Genomic DNA, 20,967 nt, shown 5'->3' on the forward strand with positions numbered 1-20,967 from the left:
CCTCATTATATATGAGCTCAGAATATGTTATAAGATTCTTCAACAAATCAATGTCAGGGATACTGGACGGTAGTTTTATGGATCACATCTACTGCCTTTTTGTAGACTGGTGTGACCTGTCCCTTTTTATGAGAACTGGGCATGTTTTTCTGTGTGAAGGGTCTATGATAGATTATAGTTAGAAGAGGGGCTAACTCAGTTGCAAATTCACTATAGAATGTGACAAGGATTTCATCAGGCTCTGGAGCTTTCTTTAGTTTTAATGATTTCACCTGTTTCTCAACATCACTGATTCCCCTGGGTCTTTATTTGTAAAGCAACAGTTGATAGTGTAGTTAAACACTCAAGCTTTTTCTTTGCTACCTTCAATTTCAGGTCCTGTCTCATTCATTAAGGTCTGAACACTAACTTTGCTGCCACTAACAGCTTATCCATATAACCAGAATTTCTTTGGTTTTGTGGAAGATCATATGACAATTTTCTGCTATGGAAGTCATTGAAGACATCACACATAGGTGTCTTGACAGCCAAACATCATCTCTCTATCTATAGCCCTAAGTTTTGTTTTACCCCCATTATGCAGTAATCTCAGTTTCTTTAAAAGTTTCCGTACAATGACTGTATACCACAGAGGTTTCCTCCCATTATGAACTGTTCTACTGGATACATATTTATCCAGTGCATGGTCAACTATTCTTTTAAACTTGAGTCATAGTTCCTCTACATGCTCCTGCCCTGTGCTAGCAGTTTCAAGTTCCTCGTTGAGATATGACCTACTGATCTTTTATCTAGCTTACTGAACATATATATCTTCCTGTTTGTTTTATTTGCTCTTTGTACTTTGGTAATCACTGTTGCCACAACTGCATGATGGTCACTAATATCAATTTTGATGTGGACATCTTCAAAGAGGTCAGGTCTTTTTGTTGCCATTAGATCCAATATAAGAACCTTCAACATCGCAGCGTGTCAGCAATCGTTGGTTAATATATTAAAAAACCAAAAACCCGCCTCGATTGCAAAAAAAGCACCTAGTGTTAAATGTTAACCCAGGTTTTGGCGTAGATAACTACACCTTCTTCAGAACAACAATAAAACCCACAAGTGCCTAAGAAGACCTTTGTCAATGATTAAAAGAAGACCATAGCTATACATAAACAGGTGGCAAAGATATCTATCCCTTACATAGACAATATAAGTTATAAATTGGGGCGTTTACTCAGAGCCCATAATTTCAGAGTCGCCTATTCTACTAATAATGGTTTACATAGGAATTTAATTCACTCCTTGCAGAGTAAGAGCAATAAACTTTCCTAATCAGGAGTATATAAAATTACATGCGGGGATTGTCCAATATTTTACATCAGGCAAAGGGGCGAGCTCTGGGTCTCAGGTATAAAGAACATATTCCTACTAGAAGCGGTGACGGTACTAAGGGCTCTACTTATGCGGAACACCTTGTGCAAATGGCTCATGCACCGAACCCTCCAATTAATATCAAGGTACTTCATGCTGAGGTTAAGGGCTTAAAACTGGATGTTTTGGAAGAAATGCAGATCTTTAAGCATCTGCAAAATGTTAAAGACAATATCCTCAATGACCAACTCCTACTAAGAAATATAAAATTTTTTGATGGTTTCCCACCTTTACTTTGTTCTTCATATTTGTAAGTCTGATGATCTGGGGATTATCACATGTGCGCACTGATTGGAGAGCGCAGTTGGTCAAGCTGTTCATCTTCTTTCTTTTTATCCTCATTTTCCTTTTATGATGAAGGTGATTTTAGCCCATTGAACACCTCACATTTTATCCCTATATCTTTATTACCACGATGTCTTTAGATTACGTCCCCTCTCAGCCCCCCCCCCCCCCTCCCAAGGTTAACTACTGGTTTTAGGTATAGTTTTTAAGAGTTCGTCCTGTTGTCATAGGTAGCTTCATATATAAGTTTCTTTACTAGCATAAGCAACCGTGTGCGGCTATTTTTAGGTTTCATCTCCTATTTAGCTCTTCTCTTGTTCTATCCATTTCATTTTTTGATATACGTTGATCCATGGTTGGGAATATATGGGTTATTTAGCCCCGACCCATGTATAAACTTTCTCGTATTCATATGCGCATGCGCATTCAAGTAACTTCCCTTGTCTTGCGCATGTGCATAGATAGAGGGTCAGGCTTTTAAGTGAGTGACCGTTTGTAGCTGCAGTTTATGGTGGGTCATGGCCCATCGAACATAGGCTGGTGTGAGGTGGAGTGTACACCATTAAGTTAAGTAGTGGTTTTGACTTTGTACATATGTACTGTTTGTGTTTTCCTTTTCTTTTTCGTTTATAAATGTATAGCTATGGTGTTCTTTTAATCATTGATAAAGGTCTTCTCAGGCACTTGTGGGTTTTATTGTTGTTCTGAAGAAGTTGTAGTTATCTATGCCGAAACCTGGGTTAACATTTAACATTAGGTGCTTTTTTCGCAATCGAGGCGGGCTTTTAGTTTTTTAATAGATCCAGTATATTTCAATCGTGAGTCAGGTTCCTAACTATCTGCTCTATGTAGTATTTGGAGAAGACATTTAATAATGTTTCACAGGATGTCTTACCACACCCATCACTAACAAAACTGTAATTTTCCACTTAATTGTTGGGTGATTTAAGTCTCCATTGATGATTACAGAATGATTGGAGAAATGAGTTCACTTTTATCTAAAGTTTTTGGTTACATCAGGAGATGAGTCCAGTGAGCTATCAGAAGGGTCCAATTATCATTTTATGTCCACCTCTGATACTGAGTCTTGCCAAAACAATCTCATATGAAACTTCAGTTTCTACCTTGGTGGATTTGAGTTTCTTGTCTACTGTGATAAATGCACCACCTCCATTTCCTATTTGCCTATCCTTTTGATAAACACATAAATTTTCCCCATAAGTCTTGATGCTATCAATGTCAGGTTTCGGCCGGCTTTCTGTACTTGCTTCTGTGCTTCACTGCTTTTTATGAGTACTTCAAACTCTGGCACTTTGTTGTGAATGCTTAGGCAGTTTACCATTACAATTTTAATATTCTCACCTGTGGGAGGTATTTCTTTTGATCTTACACTGATACTTCTGGGTTTCTATAGCTATCATCATCTGGATTTGGTGGAGACTTACATAATCCAAAAAACCTTTGTGTGCACTCCACACACAGTTAGCTACCTGAGTAGCTTCCTCTGATGTGTAGTGCACATTGTACCCATTTATGTGGACACTACAGCTCTCAACCCTATAGTGCAAGTCCAGGAAGTTGCAGCTTAACTTGCCGCAGAACCTTTGAAGTCTCTAGTTCAATTCTTACACTTGACTAAGAACCAAAGGGCGATGATCAATTCTGGGGTAAATGCTGAAAATTGTGATTTTCATTGAAACTCCATGCACAAGGCTGGTCTTCTCAACCTACTGTGCCAGTCGCTGGGATGACCCAAGTATGACCTCAGAGCCCAGATGACAGGCGTCGTTTGTTCCAATGTGCATCACAGTCTGCAGTTGGTTGCACCCTGTTCCCTCAATGGCTGCTGGAATAGCCTCTTCAACAAGTTGAATGAGGCCACCAGGCATACAAACTGAATGCATACACTGTCCTTTCCTGTCCCTTTCTGCCATTTCCCTAAGGGGTACCATCATTCAACATATGTTTGAACTGCCAATGATTAATAGACCTTTTGTGTCTGCCTCCTCTTTACACCGGACAAGACAGGTGTCCACAAAACACGTGAAGTGAGTCCTGCTGGCTCAGTTTCTGTTTCAGTGAAAGACTGCACCTCAAACTAGTTGGTTAGGGGGATCAATACAACACCCTGAGTCCTCTCTGCTCCCTGCCCATCTTTCATAGGATGCCTAGATCTACCATTGACATGCCACTTGCAGTCAAGTGAATGATCCTGTACTTTCTGCAGAGGAGATAGGATTCACAGGACAGGATAGAACTTGAGGTACCTCTGGTACCAGTATTTTGACATGCCACTTGCAGTCAAGTGAATGATCCTGTACTTTCTGCAGAGGAGATAGGATTCACAGGACAGGATAGAACTTGAGGTACCTCTGGTACCAGTATCACTGGTGCATGACTCTCAGGAGCTCTTCCAACTCACTGATTCACAGCAGCAGCTAATTGTTTGACAGTAGCCAGGGCGATTCCCAGCTGCTTATGAGCATCAACCATCTCATCTCTGTCTTTGCATGGACATAACAGAAATTAAAGTTTTACTCATTAGTCTAATAATACACTTAGTTTATTCACCACAACTTTGCCAATTTTCCTTGTACAGACTCTTGTGAAATGTTGTTGAGCTCATTTAATTGACATGAATCAAAATGTGTGTTCATATTTTCCATTGGGTTTATGAATCATCTGTAACTTGATTCCTGCTGTATGCAATGGCCAGCACTCTCAGAGGCTGCAGCTACTAATGGTCAAATTGTCTGAAGGTTTTCCATAATCCATGCATACCAAACCACACCTTCTTCTCCCAGATAGCCCTTCTTGGCATGAAAATATCAAACCTGCACCCTAGTAATCTCCCTTGATTACTCTAAGCTCCATCTTTCACCCCTTTGTGCAGACCTCCTGCTGCCAATTCAGTGTAAACCTTTTCTGACACCACACGTTTCTTGGCTGAAGCTGCTCCTTTACTTGCAATTCTTACCATCACATCACACACCACTACTTAACATTGCAGTTTCAATGGTAAGAAGTACCACAGTCAGCATCTGTACAACTTGTTACCTTGCTTTTTACCCTCATAGGGATACCATCATTCACCATACGTTCATGGAGAACTTTACACTATCATGAGGTCTACATGTAAAATCTATTTCTCTGTCTTTCACAGAATACCCTGAAAAACTTAAGAAGCTAACATGACAGTGCATCCAAATTAAGATATGTTATCACACTAAGAAGAAAAATGTATCCACAAGTCGCCAATTTGAATTAAAGTAAAAGTTGCTTACATCTAATGTACAAAGAAATCTCTAAAGTATATGTTTCCCACACATCAACTGCAGCTTATTTCTGAAAGAAAAATATCCCTTCCTCTCATTCAGTACCCTCAAAACACATATACCATCATCAGTCTTTTAAGCATTATACACATATCTGTCCTCTGGAATAGTACCATTACCACCTTATTCTACACACTAATTAAATAAGATTAATGTACTTGCAAATTATACACAAAAAACCTCCAAGTAAATAAAAATTTGCATGCTCCCACTGAACCATTATAACATTAAAACACAAAGGGCCACATTATAAGGTGCTCTTTTCTCACTTAACACATTTTTGAATTGCACTCTCAGGTGCTCTCTCCCTCTATCAGGTTGTAGGCAACATCTTTACAGTTAATAACCTCCCTAAATTTTGTTAGGAAATCAATTCCTAAAATACATCCTTAATCAGTCCACAAATTACTGTACAATCTACATGTAACACAGAGTTCAAAAATAGCTCTGAGCACTATGGGACTTAACTTCTAAGGTCATCAGTCCCCTAGAACTTAGAACTACTTAAACCTAACTAACCTAAGGACATCACACACATCCATGCCCGAGGCAGGATTCAAACCTACGACCATAGCGGTCGTGTGGTTCCAGACTGTAGCACCTAGAACCGCTCAGCCACCCCGGCTGGCAACACAGAGTTCTCATAATAAAAATGCAACATGATCTTTTTCTTCAGTGGCTTACTAAAATCCCCAGTCTTAATTTCATTTTGACTTCCATCAAAGGTAACTGTATAATCTTTGCTTACTTCAGTCAAGAAATGCTTCAGCTGGAGTCAATATAAAACTTCCAGAACCCCACATTCACATTAATCACAGATAGCTTCCCTCGTTCGTTCTCCTTCTCCTAATAAATACTACCCTATCTCTCAACATTTGCTGACAGCTTTTGTTATGCAAATGTAAATTTCTGAAAGTGCTTCCTCTTCTGGAAGTTCCTAAGACATTCTCACTGCTCCTTTTCACATATTAAGCTATCAGTCTCCTGACACATTTTAAATTTATTATATTTCCACCAAAAAGTTGGAGGAAACCGTGCGGTTATCCTTAAGCACTCCAGTCTGGCAAACTGAAATGACTTTCCTTCATTACCAGCCATTCTAAATTAACATCCGCATCCAATCACCTGCTAATCACCCTTCACAGAAACAAATGTGCTGATCCAATATCCTAGTGCAATGACCTCAGGAGTTTTATCTCATTACTAACTTTACTTCCATCAATTCTTCTGCTGCATTATTCTCAACACTCTCACTATAAGTCAACTTAAATTCATGATCTGCACCTAACAGTACCCCACTTCTTAATGAATCTCCATGATTCATATTAATATAATTAACTTTGGCAGATCTCTATAACATGTTACTCATTTCATCACTTACCAATACAACTCCTTTGTTCTTCCTACTGTTATTGTCAGATTTCACAACATAACCACCTCTCATTTCAGTTAGGTCTGTATCACTCTCTGCCTCAAAACCATTAATTATAATAAGCTTGATTTACACAATCTTCTTCCATTGTTGCTTCCTTGAATAAGTCACTGATATCAGTCACCTCCTTGTCTGACTCACATGTACAGCTTGTTTTCCACCTTGTGTTAGTGCACATGCTCCAGCTATCCCAAAACTCATTGTTGTTCAAGACTGCATAAGTCATAAATATCTTAAGTGTCTTAGGTTATTTATTTTCTTTTTGCTATTGTACACGTAGAACTCATCACCTGATTTATCACAATGTTTTGTGTCTCTGGGCATCAGATGTGATGCATCTTATTTTCCCATATTCTGATTATTTTGAGGTCTTCTGTTTCTAAGTCTCTCAAGTTGTTGCAGTTGCTCCCATCCACGGACATGATTATTGCCATCTGTATTATATTTACTACCAAACTATTTTTGGCTCTTTCGACATCCCTCCTCATGCCAGTTCTCTATATTCATTTTCATTGTCTGTCATTATTTTGTCTACCTCCACAATCTGTTCTCCCTCCAATATACCATGTGAGTTGTAATGCCTGGCATCATCAAGGTTTTCCAAGGAACCCAAAAATTAATTCAGTGTATTAATTGAGCTGGTACTTAGTCCCAGTCTAAGCTCTTAGGTAGCCTTCTATTCTGATATGGTATCTCCACAAGTGCCTATCAGAATTATTTAATTTATACAGTTTACGCACGAAAAAGTCTTTAATCATGTGCTGTCCTGGACTATACATAAGATCATTAAAAATCATTTTGCAGCTTAGTTTGTCACATTATCAGCCAGGATTTATTTAAAAATCATGTTCAGTTGCTGCAAAACTCATAAGTTTCAATATTTTAATTCTCGTTTGATGTGATAGACTGACCAACTGTCTTTTTATGTATTGGACTTTACGAGTATGTGATATTCTTGGCAGAAAATTGCTGTTACAGGTTGCTAAGAAGTCAACAGTGTGATTCTATCTCTCCCCTATAAAACATTTTCCACTAACATATACATACCAGAATGAGATTTTCACTCTGCAGCGGAGTGTGCACTGATATGAAACTTCCTGGCAGATTAAAACTGTGTGCCCGACCGAGACTCGAACTCGGGACCGAGTTCAAGTCTCGGTCGGGCACACAGTTTTAATCTGCCAGGAAGTTTCAACATGTACATACTCACTCACACCTGCAAACTTAACAACTTGTCCTGTTAATAATGATTCAAGGGTAGTTTTCAATTCCAAAAGCTGATGTTCAGGGAGTGCAGCTACCCCATTCTGCTTTAAATGGCACCTATGATTTTTCAGTTCCATAGTAGGACTATCCTGCTTTGCATATGAGCATATAGAAAGCAACAGAAGACTTATTTTTGAGAGTGGTTTGCCGTTGCACACTTGTCTCTACCTTTAGCTCTAAATCTTGTCCCACATTTGTTGATTGAGCCAGTAAAATCTCTCTGACATCATCAATCTTAGTATGACTTCTTCTTCACTGTAACTTATCCTCCACCTATTTCATTTTTTAACCCAGCTAGTTTCTTCAATCATTTCCCTCTTACACATTCACATTTTATTCTCCATTGCATTAATTTGTCTTAACAGAGATATTACTGATTTTATTAGCATTATTACTGCATAAATTGCTTCATTTTATTTCTCTGATTTTGGGCTACTCAGTGTATCTGATGAACACATACTAGATGACTACGTAATGCCTTATACAACTACTTCTCTGGTTTCAAAAAGCAGAACAACTGTACAGTACCAGCATTGGTGCATATGTGATTGTACATCATTTTCTCCACCATCTGTGTCCATAATGTCAACTGGTTTTTGCTGCTGCCACTGTTGCTGGATGCTGTAGTGTTGGCATCAGCTGCACACTTGCATCTGTGTAGTCTATAAGTCATGCAATGTTATGCTCTTCTCTAATGTAAAGCTAAAATTTTGACACTTGAACACCCCCCCCCCCCCCACTACTGATCAAAATCCTACACAGGCCTGCAACCTGTATGATCATCCTTTAGTCTTCTGGATTATCATGTGTGATTCTCGACTTAATACCGATGGTGCATCACTGATGTCCATTACTTTCATCATTTTTCTTAACGATAGATCTGTGTGGTCTTTAATTTTATGGAGTAAGAAAGTATTTTGTTTACACACTGATTAATATAGAATGCTCAAGAAATACATCATGGTCTTGGGTCTACTACCTGCAGTGTTGAGAATCTTATAAATAAACAGAGCAAGCTGGTTTTCACACTACTGTTGTTTGTAGACTTAATATGTCCATCAGATACTGTTGTTTATCTCACACACATACATGAGCACAAAATATGTTCTACTATTTATAAAGTCATTCATTCATCAAAAAAAATCTTTCCAGATTGTGGGTTACAGCACACACATGTCTCAGTGTGTGCATGCATGCGTGCGCGCGCACACACAAACGCACACACACACACACATTAGGTACAAAATCAGTATTCTTTCACTAAGCTTTATCCCTAAGAGGGCTTGCACTACTTGCAGTAGCTGTGCTGTCTTGTTTCAAGTCTTTTGTATCTCAAATGTCCTAAAAATTTTGCTACTGAACAGAAGCAATGATCTAATAAGAATGTCCGCTGTTTAAAAAAAATTGTGAGAATTCTGATATTAGTTTTATCTTATGTGGAAGACTATTGTAAATTTGCATAGTAGTATTTATAATGGAAGTTTTATAAGCTGATGTACTTCTGACTTGACATGAATCTTTTCCTTTTATCTTGTGTCATGCTCATGGGTAATAAAATTTTTATTTTTATCTTATTAATTCTTTGTAACATATATGCATATTTATTCTATATATTACCTATTTAATTAACCTATTATACATTACTTTTTCTTTGATTTTACTAAAGCCTGATAATAAGGTAATTGAACAATAGTTGTCTATATTTCATTTGTCTCCTTTCTTATTAACAGGAATTACTTTAGCAATTTTTATTCAGACAATAAATGTACCTGTCAGAAAAGATGAGTTGATTATATTTGTAAGAGGCAGTGACTTGCTTGTAACACATTGCTTTATGATGTAATCTGGAATACCATCACTTCCTGACAACATTTGTTTAGGAGTTGATGCAATACAGATGATACAATAAATTAATATCAGTGTGAACTGTTGCTAGAAGAAGGGCCAGTTATTTTGTGTACTTCATACAGAATTAAGTTAATGTTGCATCTAGATCAATTCCTTTTTCTCTATCAAGTATCTTCAATTGTTTTCCAGTTGTGTTCAAAATGGCTCTGAGCACTATGGGACTTAACTGCTGTGATCATCAGTCCCCTAGAACTTAGAACTACTTAAACCTGACTAACCTAAGCACATCACATACATCCATGCCCGAGGCAGGATTCGAATCTGCGACCGTAGAAGTCGCGCCATTCCAGACTGTAGCGCCTAGAACTGCTCGGCCACTCCAGCCAGCTCCAGTTGTGTGATAATTTATTTCTATATCTGTCATTTGTGTATTCTTGTAATAATCAAGAATGGGAACTTTGTTCTGATCCTCTTCAGTAAGGCAATTTTAAAAGATGGGACTTAGTATTGCAGTTTTCACATCAGGCCTAACCATCTTTTGGTGCAACCATTATCAGTGAGAATATTTACAAACAACTTTCATTCATTAGCTGATATTATGCAGATGCAAAATTTCTTGTCTTTTTCTGACAACTCATCAGTTAATAAGTAACATTGTACATTACTGATTAGCTATCCTTACAATGGTTTTTGGCTTCCTACACCCTTTGTCTGCTGTCAAGGATTTGGTTTCATTTTGATCTCCCTTGAAGTAGTCATGTCTCCCGTATGGTAGGCATGCCATGTGATATCACATGCCACAAAAAGCCACCACCACAGCCTGAGCACCTCACTTGGCATTCATCACACATTATGCTGCTCACTCATTATCCACTAGACTGCCCTACTGACAACAACCCATGTGCCACCTTGTTTCTGTTATTGGAACTTATATGGATTGACTGTGAGCTTTCTACTGACATTTTGCTGTGAACTGGTTTACAGAGAGTCATTTTCTCCTGGCAACTGTACTGTCTCTTTACATGTGTTACATGTATTACTGACTACAGTGACTTTCATGTGTTTTAGAGAAAACATAACTTATGGGCAATATTTAATTTGCTGTTTAGCATGAACAGATTTTGTGAAATTGTGGGAAACCTAGACAAGGATAGCCAGACATGAATCAGAATTCTGTACTTTCTGAACTTGTAGACACTAGTAGTTTATGTGCATTCCTCAATGAGTGCATGCGTTGTGTACCAGCATGCATCGGGAAAAACTGTTCTCAATTTCAGCTCTGTAGCTAACCTGTATGGTTCTGTTCTGTGCTTTCATAATATTTAAGACTATCAACTCGCCCGCCACGTGTGAGGTTTGCTCAGTGATATGGTTTTTGTCAGCAAGGAAACTGTCTGCTGCAGAAATTGATCAACAGATTTGCGAAGTGTACAGTGATACTATTATGAGTGAAAGCAAAGTGCGTAAGTGGGTATGAGAATTCAAAGATGGCCATGACAACGTCCATGATGAGGACCGCTTCAGTTGCCCCTCTTTGATTACAGACCGATTTGGTGACGTCAGTTGAAGCGAGGATTCATGAGAACTGGTGCTTCACAATAACAGGTCTCTCAAACGAATTTCCTGACATGCCAAGATCAATGCTTTACAACATCGTTTCTGAACACCTAAAGTTTAGGGAACTGTGTGCCCGTTAGGTCCTAAAACTCCTAACAGACAACCACAAAAACCAAAGATTTGAGTGTGCGATGAAGTTCTTGACTCGCTATCATGAAAAAGGTGACAGCTTCTTGAATTAGATCATAACTGGAGACAAAACATGTGTTTCGCGTATCATGCCCGAATCAAAGCAACAGAGCATGGAATGGAGACACACACACACTCACCTGTAAAGGTGAAGGCCAAACAGACTCTGTCTCAGTGCAAAATCACGGCTTTGGTGTTTTGGGATAGGCATGGTGTTTTGTTGGTAGACTTCATGCAATGAAGAACCATTATCAGTGCAGAAGCATACAGCCAAACCCTGAGAAAGCTACGCAGAGTGATTCAAAACAAAAGATGCGGCATGCTGACAAAGGGAATTGTCCTTCTCCATGACAATGCAAGACCTCACACTGCAGGTCAGACCTGTGATTTATTGGACAGTTTTGGCTGGGAAGTTTTAGACCAGCCACCCTGCAGTCCTGATCTTGTGCCGAGTGATTACCATCTGTTCCTCCACCTCAAACAACACCTCAGTGGCAACTGTTACAATGATGACAACAATTGAAGAGGGTATTTTAAAATTGGTTGAGAAGTATGATACGTGTTTCAACAAAATTGGCAACTATGTTGAAAAATAGGGTGAAGTATGTACTTTCTGAAAATAAATTTACTTTTTTTGAAATAACCTTCGTTGTGTACTTATGTTCAAACATACCTTACTTTAATAAAACACACCTCGTATAAACTACTTGGCCCAATTTTTTTTAAATTCCAGACAATTGCACAAAGTTTTCAACAGAAGTTTTAGAGAATTTAATTTTGGAAAAATGATGGTAGTAAGGTTAACTGAAACTGTATAGATGTGTCAGATAATTTACTTTTATTTATACCATAGCACATGTGAATTAACGTTAAACCAGGAAAATTAAAGCTCAGTGTTAAGGAAGCTGTATATTGTACATACAGTTTCACAATACATTCCCAAGAAATGTTCAAAATGTCTCCACCGAGTTCAATGCATTTAGCTGCATGTGTATGAACAGATTTTGTTGCTCGTTTCAGTTTCACAGGGATGCTGTTAATTTCACCTTTCACATTCATAATATGAGCAAGAAATGCGCCACATGAATTGGCTTTGTCCTCATAAACTATGTCTTTCATTGGTGTTAAATTGGGCGATTTGGGTGGCCACAGACGTGTAGCACAATGACCAATTCATTTCTGGCGAAAATGTTCATTTAAACGTGTAGTAACGGAGTTGGTGAAATGTGGAGGCATGACATCATGTTGAAAATACTTTTGCAGTTGCATAGAAAGTGGAACATCCTTGAGCAAGCAGGGCATTTCATCTTTAAAGAATTGTAAGTTTGTCTCACCAGTTAGATGTCCTGGGAAAATGAATGGTCCAATAAAGTGTGTGTTGATTATACCACACCACATATTTATGCTAAATCACTGCTGGAAATTATGTTGCACTGTTGCATGTGGGTTTGCATCAGACCACACATGCTTGTTATGTAAATTGTTTATAGCATCTCTGTGCCTCATCAGTAAATAAAATATATTTGTGTAACTGCCAGTTAGTATTTAACCAGTTACACAACTCCAAATGAAGGGCAGGATCTCCTGGATGAAAATGATGCACCATTTGTTCATAGTAAAGATACAGATTATTGTACTTCAGTGTATGCCATACCTTATATTGTGACATGCTTAAACGTTGAGAGATACATCACGTACTGGTACCCAGGCTATGTTGAACAGTGATTTCTAGGTAGAGAACCTGTCTCCCATAACATTCGAAATACTCTACTAATGGTTCATGCATTCAGAATCCTCTGAGTTGGATAATGTACGTGATATTTATTAACTGCAGCCGTAGCATTACCATCACAATTGCCATAAATAAAGACTATATAGGTGTGTTCTTCTGTCATAAATTTGAAAGGCGTCCCTGTTTCATAAATAATCTACAAACTAAAACAGTTACTATGTGGTTTCACATAAATACACTGTTGTTGTTATGTTCTTTCACTGAACAATGCAGAAAACTAACTCATTTCAAGGTTAGAAAATGACTGAAACAACTCACTAATGGTTGCCAACAATGACATAAACGTTTCTACATTATTAATGGAAAGTAAACAAATTTACGTTTATAGTAATCTTTGCTTCTCTGGAGGTTCTGGAAAACTACTGCAGATACATTTCTGGGACATGTTTCATTAGATTCACCAGACCAATAACAACAAAATAAATGTAAATTGTGCTTTAGTTAACTTTGTACAGTTTTTAAATGGCTTCATATTAACAAAGTTGCTAAATTTCAAGCAAAATCTTTTATTAGCCATAACTCCGTAACTAAACATTTGTGGACCTATGTCAATAAAGTTCTTCTGGGTTTGAGGCCACATTGTCATCTGTAAAATTTCAACGTTTCGGCAACTGCAACCCAGAAGTCTACGTTTACATTTGTGGACCTAAGTTTATATGAACTTTTTTCTTTAGCTTTACTTCTAGAATAACACATTCAAATACTTGCATATCTTTGTGAATCACCCTGTGTGTATGTATATACATGGTGAGTCATCTAACATTACCACTGGAAACACCTCCCAAACCACACTGAATAACCAATTCCACAAACTGAAAGTGAGGAGAAGTGCTGGTGGAATTGGTTGTTACAAACCATTGAGAAATGCATGGAAGTAAGATTTTCAACACATACTTACATTTTTTGAAATGGAAACCTGTTATTATTCTTAGCATAACTCAAAATAAAAACAAATGCTTAATCAATGCCATTTGTTACAGTGTAAAATGTTAAGAACATCCAGTGCAATTTGTAACATAAAGTTGATGCTTGAAACATCAGACATTCAGTCACATGATGTAACAAAGAAGATCTGTAGGGGTATGTTTACGAAGACTACGATGCTTACAAGTTTGGCTGCCTCAGTGTCTGCATGTAATACTTGCTGAACTAGTCCTTGTACTCAGAATAACTGTAGTACACTGTGCTACCAGACATCTGTGATAGTGCACTGTACTCAAGTAAGAACACAAGTATCCACAGTAGGATTGTGAGAAGGTCACAAGTACAATGGTGTGCACATTGTCATAAGCACTGTGAAAGTGGTTTATTCTGACTCTGAAAAGGCAGAGATGACACTCATGTTTGATGAGTGTATACAGAATGCAACTGCAGCCTGCAGGTTGTATGCAGAAAGGTTCCCGGACAGAGATCATCCAATGTGCCGCACATTTGAAAATATCTACAAACAATTTTATGCAACAGGTATGGTCGTAACACGTGAAGGCGTCCATAACAAACCCATCACAGGAGAAGCAGGTGCTGTTGGTGTGTTAGCTGCTGTTGCTGATAACACAGACATAAGTTCACATGAAATTGCTAGATGCAGTGCAATGAATCAAAGTAGTGTAATGTGCATACTTCATCATCACAAATTATATCCATATCATGTGCTGCTGCATCAGGAATTACGTGGAGATGGCTTTAATAATCAACTGAATTTCTGTCAATGGGCATTAACAGAGAATGCGTTGCAGTTCTACCAGTTTACCGATGATGCAGGTTTCACATATCATGGTGCAGTGAATTTTCAAAACATGCATTGCTGGTTCGTGGACAGTCCTTGCTGGCTTCAACAGATAGAGTCGCAGTGGCCATGGAATGTAAATGTATGGTGCGGAGTAATTGGTGACCATCTCATTGGTCCTCACTTCATTGAAGGCACCTAAACAGCTGCAAAATATGTCAAGTTTCTACAAAATGATCTGTCAACACTGCTAGAAAATTTCCCACTGGAAATGTATAGACATATGTGGTATCAACATGATGGTGCTCCTGCACATTCTGCAATGAACAGTAGGCTGACCCTTGACAGAATGTTTGACAGACATTTCGTAGGACGTGGTGAATGCATAAATTGGCCAGCCCGTTGTCCTGATCTTACACCTTTAGACTTCTTTCTGTGGGGTATGTTAAAGGAAAACGTGTATTGTGATGTGCCTACAGCCCCAGAGGATATGAAACATCATATTCAGGCAGCCTGTGGCATCATTACACCAGATGTATTGTGTCATGTAATACATTTATTACACGGTAGACTGCAAATGTGTGCAGCAAATGATGGGCACTAATTTGAACATTTATTGGCCTGAAATGTCAAGACACACTCCTTTACATTCTGTAATTGAAAACAAAAAACGAATTTGTAAGTTTAACTACGTTCTCATCTTAATGTACAATTTCTTCTAACAAAAAAGTGCCATACAGTATTCTTCAGAGATAGAGACTAATAAAAATGTTAACATGTGGACGTGATATGCTGTTCATGTCTCTTCTATACCTGCGTTACATCACTGTTCTTTTTGTATCCCTAATTAATTCGGTTCTCGCTGATACACATTATTGAACTGCTGAGGAGTTACTCAAGTGCCAAATTCATGTTACAAATTACTCTGGATGTTATTAACACTTTACAGTGTAACAAACAACATTGATAAAGTATTTGTTTCTATTTTCAGTTATACTAAAAATAATAACAGGTTTCCATTAAAAAAAACATAAGTGTGTGTTAAAAATCATACTTCCACGCATTTCTCAATGGTTTGTATTAACCAATTACACCAGCCCCTCTTCTCACTTTCTGTCTACAGAATTGGTTATTCAGTGTTTGTTGTTTGAGAGGTGTTTCCAGTGGTAATGTTAGGTAAAGCACCCTGTGTGTCTATATATAGGTGTGTGTGTGTGTGTGTGTGTGTGTGTGTGTGTGTGTGTGTGTGTGTGTGTGTGTGTGTGTGTGTGTGCATGTAAGTGTCTAGTTCAGCACCTACATTTGCATGAAGTTATGATGGGTATCCTTCAAAATGGCATCTGCAGTGGAGATGAGTTCCAAGCATAGAGCTGTCATTCAGTTTTATTTCTTCAGAAAACCAGGGCATCACATATATTACTAGGCACTTACAGAATGTCTACAGAGAACTGGCAGTGAACAAGATTATGGTGGGTCATTGGGTGAGGCACCTGTCATCATTGCAACAAGATCACACAAACCTATCCAATCTCCCACATGCTGGCCATCCACACACAGCTGTTACTCCTGCAATGTTGGAACATGCAGACACTCTAATTCAAAGTGATTGATGCATCACAATCGAACAGCTCACTACAAAATTGGATGCCTCTGTTGGTAGTGCTGACAGACTTGCCTACCAGTTGGGGGACTCAAAGGTGTGTGCCTGTTGAGTTCCTCACTGTCTAACAGAAGACCATAAAGAGCAATGGAGGACCATTTGTGCTGAGCTGGTTGTGCATACAAGGCTAAATGTTGCAGGTTTTTGTTGTACATTGTCACAGGCAATGAAACATGAGTTCGTCACTTCAAACTGGAAATAAAACAGCAACCCATGGAGTAGCATCACACCACCTCTCCTCCAAAGAAAAATCTCAATGCTGCACTCTCAGCTAGTAAAGTCATGGTGATGGTCTTCTGGGACTCCAAAAGGGTTTTCTGTTTGATGTCCTCCCCCATGGTGAAACTATCAACTCTGAAGTTTATAGTGCTATCCTCAGGAAATTGAAGAAATGACTTCAGCATGTTCACCACCACCAAAATTCAAATGAACTTCTCCTTCCCCAAGTCAACATAGGGCCTCACACAAACCTGTACATTGATGAGGAGCTCAAAAAACTTCATTGGACTGTTCTTCCTCATCCATCCTACAGCCTGGGTTGGGTCTCCTACTTTCTACTTCTTGTTTGACCTAATGACTGATGCACTCCATGGGAAGCAGCTATGCATGATAAGTAGGTTACTGAAGCAGTAAGACATTGGCTCTGATGTTAACCAGTAGAGTTGTATTGTGCAAGAGCTTCAGAAATTGAGCAAATCAGTAACATGTTGGTCCACCTCTGGCTCTTATGCAAGCAGTTATTCAGCTTCACATTGATTGAAATAGTTGTTGAAAGTCCACCTGAGGAATATCATAGCAAATTCTATCTAGTTGGCATGTCTGAGTGTCAAAATCCCGAGCTGGTCATGGGGGCTCAGTTTGAGGTGGGGCTCACCACTGAACACAATTCTACTCCAGTCAATGAGATTTGAAGCTGAAAATATGTCTGGAGATGCCCTAGGCAGTGACGGGATACCAACCTGACGGTTGCTGCCATACAGCCTGACAACCAGGTGTGATGGTCTGAGGTGCTGTTTCATTTCATAGCAAGGCTCCTTTGGTTGTCATCCATAGCACCCTCACAGTGCAGCAGTATGTCAACAATATTCTATGTCTCATTTTGTTGCCCTTCATGGCAAGCTATCCTTGGCTTACATTTCAGCAAGATAATGCCCACTTACACATGGTGACAGTTTCTCTTTATTCTTCATGAATATGTACGTATTTCTCAAGGTAGTCACCCTAGCAACAAACATATTTTTTCCAATGAGAGACCAGTTTGTTGATACATCACTGTCGAATGTTTCACTTTGTTGATGGAGCCACAACCACATCTCTGCTTGCAATGCTTCATCACTATCAAAGTGAAGTCCTCGAAGGTGTTCTTTAAGTTTTGGAAACAGATGAAAATTGGCTGAGGCCAAGTTAGGACTGTACAGACATGACTTTGCCTGCTGATGGCATGGTCTTGGCCATTTTCTAGTGTCTGTGATGCTTTGTGGTAGAAATCCATTGATGCTCTCTTGTTTTTGGGGTAAATGTGGTGGACTGAGCATTCATCATCACCTGTTAGAATTGTTAAGAAATACATTAGCACCACACTCAAAACTCAAAATAAATTGTTGACAGATACCGAATCTCCTCTGTTTCATGTCACGAGTGAGCTCAGTTTTCTGGCTGCTCTTCTGTGACAATGGCTTGTATGCACTCTTGTCATACACCACATTTACCTGAGAGCTGTGTCCATGTTATCCTCTCTGATGAGATCATCATCCTGATTCTGATGAGTCTTGTCAATAGCCATACAGTCATCCAGTCCAAGCTCTGTCTCACATTTTGAGGTCAGCACCACCATTATTTTCTTCATTACTAGCAAGAACAACCGAATGCTGCATGTTACTAATGTGGATACAATCATCACCATACACAGATTTCATTCTTCTGTGGATTTTAATTAGAGACACATTCTCCACAGTTAGAAACTTGGATACAGCACACCATTTCTCACACACTGACATAGCTTCATTAGATACTGTCATGTTACACACTAGACTTCAGAGAACTCTATGGCTGTGTGTTGCAACTTGTATTAGCGAAGTGGGAAAGTTGAATGAGTAATGTGCATGACATGTAATACCTCAACGAATACTGAGAACAAAATAAAAAATTCTGAGGCGTTACTTTTCAGCATACCCACACACACACACACATACACACACACACACATACACACACACACACACACACACGCACACACACTGTGTGTATATGTTGGATGGGACCTCCTCCTGAACCACTACATCAATTTCAACTAAATTTGGTACACATACTGCTTGCTAGATGAGAATCAGCACTGTGGGGTTAGAACCTCCTAGCTCTGACAGCAGCAAAGAAATGGGCATTGAAGTGTTTTCTGTGCCTGACAGATAAGCTGCCCTTAATGATAGGCATGTTGTGCAGGTAGTTTTGGTATGTCTCTTAGGGGCTGCACATTTGCATAGGCACGGATGAGCATTGAGAGAAAAAAGGGGGGGGGGGGAGATGGGTAGTGAGAGAGGGAGGAGTACGAGTTGGTCAGAGAAAGTGGGGAGGAGGAGATGGTCAAACAGAGAGAAGGAGGAAGTAATGGACAGAGAGAGAGGTGGGAAGATGATATGGACAGAAAGAGTGGAGAAGAGGAAATTGACTCAGAGACAGGGGATGAGGAGATGGACAGTGCGAGAAGGGGGAGGACATAGACAGAGAGGGAGGAGGAAATGGATGGAGTGAGGGAAGAGGAGGAAATGGATGGAGAGATGTGTAGGAGCAGATGGAAACAGAGAGCTGATGGAAGAAGGAGAGGGAAAGTGAGAGGAAGGTGGAGGTGACAGACAGAGAGAGGGAAAGCAGGCGATGTGTGCAGTATAAGTGCCATATGCATATGCAGGAGACTCCACAAGTAAAGGGCTAGTATAAATAACAAATGCTTCTAATATAAAAATTAGTTTTTGGCCTGATTTGCTCATGCAGGCAAATACACTTGAAATTGAGGCTAATAAGGAAGATATATGCAGTGTCATTCATTAATGAATGCAGACAGTGCCTGTTTTATCCACTGCCAATCAAGTGTTATCTTCACTACATATCAATTTTGATCATTTGATAATGTTATATTGTTCTGTACATTTAATAACTCTGTAACATTTTGTTGGTGACTTTGTATTGAGCCTGTTTCCAGCATCTGATTGCTTTTGTTTATTTTTCCCTTCATTCATTTCTCATTTCTGATTGTGCTCCTTTCTTCTGGGAGCTGCAGAACATGATGAATGAACTAATCAAATGAACATGAAAACTCAGTCAAAAGGATGAAAATGAATCTAGTCCAGCAGACAGTGATGATCATCTACATTAGTATCAGACCATTTCCTTCATCACAAGGGTAAATTTGCTACTGGCTAACTTCTGTGTTTAAGGCAACAGGCATTAAATAATTTTGACTCAGTTCATTTAGTCATGAACAGTACACAATGTTAATGCATAAGCAACATATGTGTGCATCCAATGTCTAGACTATACTATGGGCAAAGTTTGTCTTTAACTTCACGTAACTGACATACATTGAAAAATTCACGTATGTTCAACTGTCAGTACTGTATAGCATTGCTTATTATTGAAAATAATTGACTTTTTTTCAGGCTATCAGTAAATCGAACAGCAGGCTTGATTACATTCAGTAATGTTGCCGCAGTAGACATCCCACTACTCCAAACAGACACCTGTGTATTTGTTGACTCTGTTGGTCAGCTCATTTATGAAGGGGGTGGTACAAGTATCCTAGTGGCATTGAATCTGGCAATTGATGAAATACAACAAAATGCAGCTAATGGTGCAACACTTGTATGTAAGTAGTTATGGTATTGTAAAAGAAAGTATATTAATGCACAAACATTCTTCATTTATTTTCCTCTTATATTAGTCTTATGTGAGATTTACAGAAACATTTTATTTTGGTGCTTGAGGTATAATTCTCCTAAATTGTACCTCATCAGTTACTGCACTTCTAAATTATGAATATAGTTATTCAGTCATATGATATGACATACAAAATCTTGATTAACCACATTAGTCTCTTCCCACTTTATCTCCAAAAGGTTTCTTATATTACTTGATAACAACAAAGTCTGAAAACAAGTCCTCTTTCACCTTGCTATATCTATTTTGTTAAACACTAGAAGCTGCCCATCTTTTTACTTTCATGTATAGTTTTAAACGTAAGAGAAAGTAAATTTAAGTATACCAGTAATGTCAATTAAGTTATTATTATTTTTCTTTGCATAGCAATGTTTTCTGTGATAGTTTCATAATAGAGAGGTATTATCCAGTGAAATATCTGAGGGACTAGTTTAGGGGCCAATATATAAACAAAGATGATGTGACTTACCAAACGAAGCGCTGGCAGGTCGATAGACACACAAACTAACACAAACAAACACACAAAATTCA

The 20,967-nt window shown here is 38.7% G+C and overlaps 1 protein-coding gene across 1 annotated transcript in view; it reads left to right on the forward strand.

Moving 5' to 3' along the window:
* LOC126249795 (P-selectin-like) overlaps positions 1-20,967 on the forward strand; it is an 81,607-nt gene that overhangs the window by 41,831 nt on the left and 18,809 nt on the right. Inside the window, exon 9 of the mRNA XM_049951483.1 lies at positions 20,160-20,365. Within this exon, the coding sequence (XP_049807440.1) occupies positions 20,160-20,365 (206 nt within the window). The remainder of the gene's footprint in view (positions 1-20,159; positions 20,366-20,967) is intronic.

This window comes from Schistocerca nitens, chromosome 3 (assembly GCF_023898315.1).
Source record: "Schistocerca nitens isolate TAMUIC-IGC-003100 chromosome 3, iqSchNite1.1, whole genome shotgun sequence".
Taxonomy (NCBI): Eukaryota; Metazoa; Arthropoda; class Insecta; order Orthoptera; family Acrididae; genus Schistocerca; species Schistocerca nitens.